We start from the raw sequence: 9,403 nt of genomic DNA on the forward strand, positions 1-9,403 counted from the left end.
AGCTGTGGGGGGCACAGTGGCTTAGTGGTTAGCACGTTCGCCTCACACCTCCAGGGTTGGGGGGTCCGATCCCCGCCTCCGCCTTGTGTGTGTGGAGTTCGCATGTTCTCCCCATGCCTCGGGGGTTTCCTCCGGGTACTCCGGTTTCTCCCCCAGTCCAAAGACATGCATGGTAGGTTGATTGGCATCTCTGGAAAATTGTCCGTAGTGTGTGAGTGAATGAGAGTGTGTGTGTCTGTGTGTGCCCTGCGATGGGTTGGCACTCCGTCTAGGGTGTATCCTGCCTTGATAAGTGGTAGAAAATGAGAGTGAGAGAGTGTAGCTAGCTGACTAGCTGTCAGAGATACACGATCCTGATTGGTTAATCCTTTTTCTCAACATAGCAGCAGGTAAGTAATCGAATCTTATTAATGTACAAGGATCATTAGTTTGACATTGGGGTGGTTAAATAATCAGTCATTTTAACGAAAATGAAGTCAACAAATCAGTGTTAATTGTAACATATATTTAATTTAAGCTTTTAATAAAATGCCTGCCTCTAATAAAACCCAAGCTCTGACAAAGTTCCTAGTTCTTGCCTTACTTTTTCCCTTCACGTTATTTCATCATGCTACAAACGTAATCTTAAAAGCAAGGCATCTGGAAGCTTGTTTAATCGGAGAGAGAGACCGTGTTTGTGAACACAATCAAAGCATGACTGTCAGCTAAAGAAGGGACTTTATAGATAGCTGTGCCTCACCGCTGCCCGGATGAGACAGATTTTGTATCGCAATCATTTATAAACCGGTCCTGTTGGAGCAGTTGGATGGGTTTTGCTGAGGTGTAAATTGAACTGGTGCATGAAATTCTAGACATGTTTCATGCCTCATGTTTGAAATGTAAAAAAAAATCTTTCCATATCTGGAGATGCTTTTTTCAAGTTGTACATATTTACAATTTTAAGTATTAAGATGGATGAAATTGCTCTTCACACACACACACACACACACACACACACACACACACACACACACACACACACACACACACACACACACACACACACACGTCATCAGACAATACATACAAAAAAGGAGTAGTTTTGGTGGCTTTTAATACACAACCGGTGGTTAAGATTAAAACCATAAATCGTAATTGCACTGAATTGTTTCTTCTCTGAACAATGTGTTCATTGCGGAAGACCAATCCTGTAAAGCTCCACTCTGCCTTTGTTGGAAAAATGTAGTAGAAGAAAAGCTGCTTATGAAAAAAAACCTCAATCTGAACTGATTAAATCGCAGCACAAATCCAGAGCTAGATGCCCTGGTCTCACTCAAGCCCACGGTGTGCACAGTGTCTGCCCTACAAACCCACTTCCTAAAGCCAAAGCTGTTTAGATAACAAAGTCAGGGACAAACTGCAACACTGTGTTTCACTCGGATCCCAGGAAACTAGTTACTATACGATCATCCACTATTATTGTCAGTTACCAAATCTGTTATTAAAATCGAATATTTCTACTACTATTAATTTAATTTCAATTTTTACTACTACAACTACTGCTCCCAATAATGCTCCTATTAATATTAGTAGTATGTTGTGGAAGTTTTGAGGTTCGAGAGAATTAAAGCATAAAAATATCACACCAATAGGCACGGGCAAGAGTATAAAGGTTTCACTGTTTATTGCGTTCAGCTTTGCAGAAGGACCCAACACTCTACGTGTAAAATCAGAGAGGAAGGGCCTCCATTATTGATAACATCAGGATTTTATAGACAGGAATAAAATGAAACAGGACATGTAAAACCAAAACATCATCCACCATTGGCTTAGAAGCATCGCCTGCTCATCTTCTGACCAAACTAATCCCACGGGAACAAAAAAGGTCTCATGGGAAAGGTCTGATTAAAGGCAGTTTTAGGAAGAAACAACTGATATCTCTAGTCACAATAACTACCAGCCATGGGAAATACAGAAGCCTAGAAGGACAGATTCATGTGTTCTACTCTAAAGTAAAAATTTCCACTACAAGTATTAATAAAATCAGTACTCATTTATCTACTTACTACTATTACTCTTACTAATTGTACTATTACTTCTACTAATTTAACTATTTTTCCTACTTCTGATGCTAATTTTACTACTACTTCTATTACTAAATTTTACATTACTACTTTAAAATTTTACTACTATTGCTAATTTTGTTTTAATACTTCTACTACTACTAAGCCATGGTACTAATGTCTTGTATTCATGTGTTTATACTGTATCTGCTACTGATGCTGCTTCTCTGCTTAGCTGGTGTGTGAGCTGGTGTTTGGGGTGCATGTTAATATCCATAATGTGCATAACGTCCACAATGCAAACAGTTTGCTGGAATATATCCTATAACACAGCTGACCTTTTTCCGTAGCCCTTCACAACTCCCACATGTTAAACAGCACAGCCTCCCCAGGACATCAATGTGACTGCAGCCCTGTTGGTACATTTACATTTACATCATTTGGCTGATGCCCTTATCGTCAGCAACGTACTAAAGTGATTAAGTCTCTATCATTGGATACATTAACTCTGGTTCAAGATACCATGAGTCTAAAACACTGTTCAATGATTTTTTTTGCTGGTACACAGCATCAGGTACTGGTACTAATATAATAATACAATAATATGTGCTTATTACTTCCACTAGCTTTATATTAATGATGACGACAATCATAGACTTCATCATAGACCTCCGGAAATCTACTACCATCTCCTTGCCATCGTTTAGCTGTGGCTGGTTAAGTTTGCACTAGAGCTGAAAAGTTACAGACAGACAGACAGGCAGACAGACAGACAGACAGACAGATAGATAGACAGATAGACAGACAGATAGATAGATAGATAGATAGATAGATAGATAGATAGATAGATAGATAGATAGATAGATAGATAGATAGATAGATAGATAGATAGATAGATAGATAGACAGACAGGTTGATTTAATTAATTAATTGTGCGATTGAGGTGAAGTTTAATAGTTAATTCAGCAGAGACTTAGAGACAGACTGGCAGAGAGGCAGACAAACAGACAGACAGGCAGGCAGACAGACTGGTAGATAGATATATTAATAGATAGGTAGATAGATAGATAGATAGATAGATAGATAGATAGATAGATAGATAGATAGATAGATAGATAGATAGATAGAAATTCAGACAGACAGACAGACAGACAGACAGACAGATAGATAGATAGATAGATAGATAGATAGATAGATAGATAGATAGATAGATAGATAGATAGATAGATAGATAGATAGATAATTTTATTACAACAATATTTTCCAGCAATATGTCGGCTCAAGGTTTTAATTTAATCTGTTCGTTTCCCTCCAACTTCCAGCACTTACTATTCATTGCAATTGTGTGCGCGCTCCCGCTAAGTCGCAGCATCAGCACCGTGCACGCGGCCGACCGGCAGAGCACCTGGAGCAGCGCGAGATAAAGTTACCGAAAAAAAGCCGAAGAGCCGTGCAAAAACCAGACATCACTGCCCCGTTACCCCCGGAGGTGTGGACACTAATGATCTAATCAGAGCGGCGATCCGAGGGGAATCCGGTGACCCCAGTGGCGCGGGAGAGAACGATGATGGAGCTGAGAATTGTGCGGTTACTCCTTCCTGGCCTTTTGCTCTTCATCGCGCTGCATCGCTGTTCATCACGTAAGTGTCTCCAGATTACGTTAAAGGTTTTTAAACGCAATGCACGGCTCGGGGCGCGTGTTTAGTAAGAGATTAAATGCGTAAAATAAGATTTAAGACCTACAATTTGATGCACCACACCTTTACACGGCTCATTTGCATATTGGCTAAAAGTGTGATTATTTATTGCATGACCTGTATTTTAGAGGTGGTTTTTGTTTTAAGGATCCGGATTGTTTTGTTCGAAGAAAAGGAGAGAAAGAGTGAGTGAGAGAGTGAGTGAGAAAGAGTGCTGTCCTATACGGTGGTGCGCGCGCGGGGATCTTTTCTGCATTGCGGTGCTTCCTCGCGCCCGCACGCAACTTTCCGTGGAGCGCATCCTACACCGGGAAGGACACGGTGCACCCCTGCGATTCATGCAGAATGACAAACAGCTGTTATCAGCCTTGAATGTTTACTGTTCAGACATATACATTTAGATTTCTGCATATATAATTGCGTTTCAATGATGAGCGTGCGGCATCACCTGTCCGTGAGGACGCGCTCGTGCGTTTGCATGACGTGTAATGCAGAGGAAACCGCTGACTGGGAACTTTGCATGGACAAAAATGTTCAAAGGCGGATGCATATCTTTTGGAAAGGGGGTTGAACTGGATGTAGTTTAGGACTGACATCATGACAGCAGTCTGATTTGGAAGTGTGTGTGTGTGTGTGTGTGTGTGTGTGTGTGTGTGTGTGTGTGTGTGTGTGTGTGTGTGTGTGTGTGTGTGTGTGTGTTTGGGATGGGTAGGGGAGTGGCATGACAAAAAAAAAATACATATATCACATCCTAGAAACAGTGGCGTGTCTTGGCCACTTTTAGAAATGTTTCCCAAGTCCCAAGAGATGAGTCTGTTGGAATAAAAGATACAACCAAAACTATGCAGGAGATAAAGTGATTCTGATTTAAACCAATGCTGTAGGTGAAAAGTTCAGGTATAAAAAGCTATATGGCTCCGACACTAGTAGCAAAAATGCACATGGGAATATCTCTCCTGAAATAAATACAGAAAAGGAAATTATTTTACAGTGAAAAAGATTTCCTGGATAGAAATAGTACAATCCTAACAGTCCTAAGCAGCAAACCAGAGAATATAAAGTGAGTTATGTATCTGGATTTTTTTTTTCTTTAAATTTTAGAGATTTGTCTTCCTCGTGAAGTGACCGAGTGAGTGAGTGAGTGAGTGAGTGAGTGAGTGCACTGGGTTGAGTAGTTTGTGTAACACAGTGAAATGAGATGAACAAAATGGCCATCAAGAGATCTGTTTCAGAGTCTAATGGCCTGTGGGAAGAAAATGTCCATGAATCTTTGTAGATTTGGTCCGGACGCTCGGTCTGAAGGGTGTAATGCCTCGACACAATCTGTATCTGTAACTATCGAAAACTCCAAATATCCAGATCTGTATTTAACCCTTGTATGTTGTTCGTATTTTTGTTACTCGGCCAGTGTTCGTGGGTCTGCTGGACACAATCAAAAATTTGATGTTAAAATACTCTACAGATGTTTACTTCATCCCGATTACAAGCAATATAAACAGCATATATGGTTAATATTTGCCCTTTACCTTTATTACATCACATTTTTTAAATTAAAGTGCTAGTCGTTTTTTTGTTGTTTTTTAATAAAATGTAATAATAATAAAAAAGAAAATCAAATCAACAAATTAACAAGGAAGCAAAGTTTTTCAAAGCTCTTGATGTTTATGAATATGGGTCCCACAGACCCGAACATCATACAAGGGTTAAATTTAAACCCAAAGCAGATGTTGCTTAAACCTTACTAATAAATATTACTATTTTGCCTCTGGAAACAATAGAACATCAAAAAAAGCCTCCAGAGGTAGAAATAGCCGCACTATCACCAGCTCTGACAGTTCCTCGGCCTCAGCTACATCATTCCAGTTTATAATCGGTCTCAGCTGGAGATTTGTACGATGCTCCTCTTCCTTTCTTTACTCTTTATTACGCTAGCAATAACTAAAATGTACATTTTCTGAAGAAAATGTGAATGGTGCTTGCACGTGGCAAATCTCGGCACTTTTCACTAGGGTGAAATTTTAGGAATTTCCCTTTCGAGTCTATCGGACTTTTTTGGCCGCTTTTTCGTCCGCCGTGTGAACATCGTTGGTTGGATCGCTTATAAAAGTTATAGCACACCTCTCCTCAATGAGCCGGTCGATTTGACACCTCATTCATGGGTCTAGGACAAAAGCTGCGGGACAAGTTATGCACCGAAGTTTCGTCCGGAAGAAGAATAATCCGTACGCAAGATAACGAATGTTGCTTTGCAAGCACCATTAATAATAAACAACAAATCTACATACTGTGTATTCATTTTAGAAAGAAAGGCAAAGTTAAACTAATAGTTAGAAGAAACTGATAATATATATAGACATTCACCATCCATTTGATTAGGAACACCTGTACATCCGTGTAATCGAATTAGCCAATCATGAGACTGTAGAGAAATAGAGAAAATCATGCAGAAACATGACAAGAGCTTCAGTTCACCTAAAACAGCCGAATGAGGAAAAACTTTGAGTATTTCTGAAAGCTCCTGGGATTTTCACCCACAACAGTCTTTAGAGTTCTCATGATAACTCATGTAATCAACCATGCTGAGCAGAAAAGCATCTCAAGCATGATCAGAACATTGAGATTGGTGATGGATGGGCAGTTCCAATCCTGTCAGTCAAGAACATCAGAAATAATCCAAGGCTATCTTTGATACAGAGGCAAATGTTTGCTGCTTTAGGTTTACATTTTGCCTGTCATATATTTTAGCTTCTCGATCCCAGTGTAAAAGAAAACCGTCTCAGTTTCACCAGCCGCTCACAGTCGAGAGTGTTGTCCTGTGGAAATAGGAAACCAGTAATGGAATGCTTGAGATCCCAGAGAAATAAGTCTATTGTAGAGGAATGACACAGCACATACTCAGCTTTTATATCTTATAGATTTTTATATATTAATTAAAAGTGACAGGAACAAAGCTCTCTGGGGTTCGGTGCTCTTGGGTCTCTGACATATACAGTACAAGAGCAAAAGTATGTGTACCCCATGATCGGCACACCCACACTGTGCCTACAAATGTTGTAGCTTTACAGTTTCCCTTAAACTAAGAAGCCCAAATAGTATTCCGGTACGACTAAACAGCTTGGCACAAAGCGAGCTCCATGATCACATGGTTTGCTAAATTTAAAGTGGAAGAACATGACCTCAACTTCACTGAACATCACTGGGATGATAAGGAACCCAGATTTCTCTTCAAACGTCTCCTGATCTCTCTAAAGCTCTGATGGCTGAAAGTAGAAAGTCTTCCCAGAAGAATAGAGGATAAAATGCAGACTAACCCTAGAAGCATAGATAGGGAAATCTTTTTTGGTGTTTATGTAATAGCTTCACCAGTTATAGTGTCTTTAATTCGTTCAAATGTTGTAAAATCTCCTCATGTGGATGTATGAATGTTCTAGACACAGACACCGACTGATTGTGTGTTTGTTGGGTAACAGAGCCTCATCTATTACATGCTCCGTCAGAGGGAAGAGAGCTGTTGGGTTGTGGTGGGAATTAGGGATGTCTGTGTGTGTGTGTGTGTGTGTGTGTGTGTGTGTGTGTGTGTGTGTGTGTGTGTGTGTGTGTGTGTGTGTGTGTGTGTGTGAGAGAGAGAGAGAGCGAGATAAAGAGATAGAAAAAAAGAGATAGATAAAGACCTAGGCAGGGTGTGACAATACGAATCAGTGCGAGGAAATACAGTGTAGTGGTGTTGAAAGACCTTAAATCTGTACCTAGAACTGGTTTTGCCTTCCTATATAATTCCCTCTGGAATTGAATTATTCATAATCATGTGCTAGAAAGGTCTGAAACAAATCCTGATGTAACTGCTAACTAGGTTCAACCATGTGATATTCTGAAGGAAAGTATATACCTCAGATATCCTCCAGGGACAAGCATGCTCTTTTAAAAGAGTTCATGTGAGGCAGCTAATGTGGTATGCAGACTCACACACGAGGCAAAAGTGCTGCGTCAGCCTGCAGAGGTGGGAGTGATCTTGTGGTTGTGTGTGTGTGTGTGTGTGTGTGTGTGTGTGTGTGTGTGTGTGTGTGTGTGTGTGTGTTTTTGAGCTTGCACATGCTCTGTCAGCACAGTGTGGGAAGCAGGATTCTCCTTCACGCCAGCTGTTATCCTCTCTCCTTGTCTTTGACTGTGAGAGCTGGAGAAATCATGGAGTCAGGACTCTCACACACACACACACACACACACACACACACACACACACACACACACACACACACACACACGCACAAGCACAGAGAGAACGAGATGTGAGGACGGAGAGGAAGGGAGGGAAGATAAATTTAGAAGCTGAAAGAAAGACGGTGCCCTTCTGTGAACTTGGAGTGCAAGAGAGAGAAGGATAGGGGTGGAGCTCTCTTAGTATGCATAGATAGGTGCATGCGTGTGTTTGTGTGTGTGTGTGTGTGTGTGTGTGCTTGTGTGTGTGTGTGTATGTATGTGTGTGGCATACATAACTGCAAATATAATATAAAGGGCTGAGACAGGAGATAAATGTTAAATGAAATGTCACTATATCAACAATTACACCATATCAACAATTACAATTTTTTTTAAATTCACTGTATAAATCGGTTACTATAGAAACGATGATGTGTTAGAATGTGCACATTAACCTACAGTAACATAAACCTGTGATTTGTCATGCAGCTGAAAACACCGTCTGATCTGCTGTTATAGAAAAAAAATATATATAATTCTAACATTTCGTCCAATCAGAACCGACAATTCGGCAGCACCGTGGTATAAATAGTATGATGAAAAAAAAAAAAAATTGACCGCTTGCTTTGATTTAAGAGACGCTTCAGGAGAGTCTGGCTGGAACTTGTGAGTCCTGATGCTGCTGACCTCATCTGTAATTGTGAACAGTGACAGTGTTACTGAAATTGTAAATTAAAATCCATGCGCTATAAATGTGTGTTGCGCTTTTAGAACAAGCTTGAGAAGTGATTCCGCCTTAATATTAAGAAACTCACGATAACAGATTGTGTGTTATATTAACGGATTTTGAGTGGATGCAAGAGTTATTCTATTTCTACAGAAATGACACACTCAGCTTTAATACAACAGTGAATCAACAGCGTGAAGATTGGTTTGTTACGGACCAGCTGTGAATCAGTGGCAGAGACAGACACACACACACACACACACACACACACACACACACACACACACACACACACACACACACAGACACAGAGACACACACACACACACACACACACACACACACACACACACACAGAGAGACACACACACACACACACACACACACACACACACACACACACACACACACACACACACACACACACACACACACACACACACACACACACACACACACACACACACACACACACACACACACACACACACACACACACACACACACACACACACACACACACTCCTGTCCTCTTGTTCTGCTGCTGAAGGTCAAACACTAGCCACTCAGGCCTCTGTCATTGTTACACCATTAAATGATTAAATGTACATTACTGATGTATGGTGTAATATTTTCACGCTGATGTTTTATCCTGTCATGTGCCATTTATCCCTCCATCTGTTTATTCATCCAAACATTTATCCATTATTTGACTTTTATTTCCTTTCTATTTACAATTAGTC

The 9,403-nt window shown here is 40.4% G+C and overlaps 1 protein-coding gene across 1 annotated transcript in view; it reads left to right on the forward strand.

The window, feature by feature from the left end:
* Window positions 1–3,393: 3,393 nt before the first annotated feature.
* Window positions 3,394–9,403, forward strand: part of cntnap1 (contactin associated protein 1) — a 35,953-nt gene continuing 29,943 nt past the window's right edge. Inside the window, exon 1 of the mRNA XM_027161031.2 lies at window positions 3,394–3,682. Within this exon, the coding sequence (XP_027016832.2) occupies window positions 3,607–3,682 (76 nt within the window). The 5' untranslated portion in view covers window positions 3,394–3,606. The remainder of the gene's footprint in view (window positions 3,683–9,403) is intronic.

The sequence above is a fragment of the Tachysurus fulvidraco genome, chromosome 15 (genome assembly GCF_022655615.1).
Source record: "Tachysurus fulvidraco isolate hzauxx_2018 chromosome 15, HZAU_PFXX_2.0, whole genome shotgun sequence".
In the NCBI taxonomy this organism is placed as follows: Eukaryota; Metazoa; Chordata; class Actinopteri; order Siluriformes; family Bagridae; genus Tachysurus; species Tachysurus fulvidraco.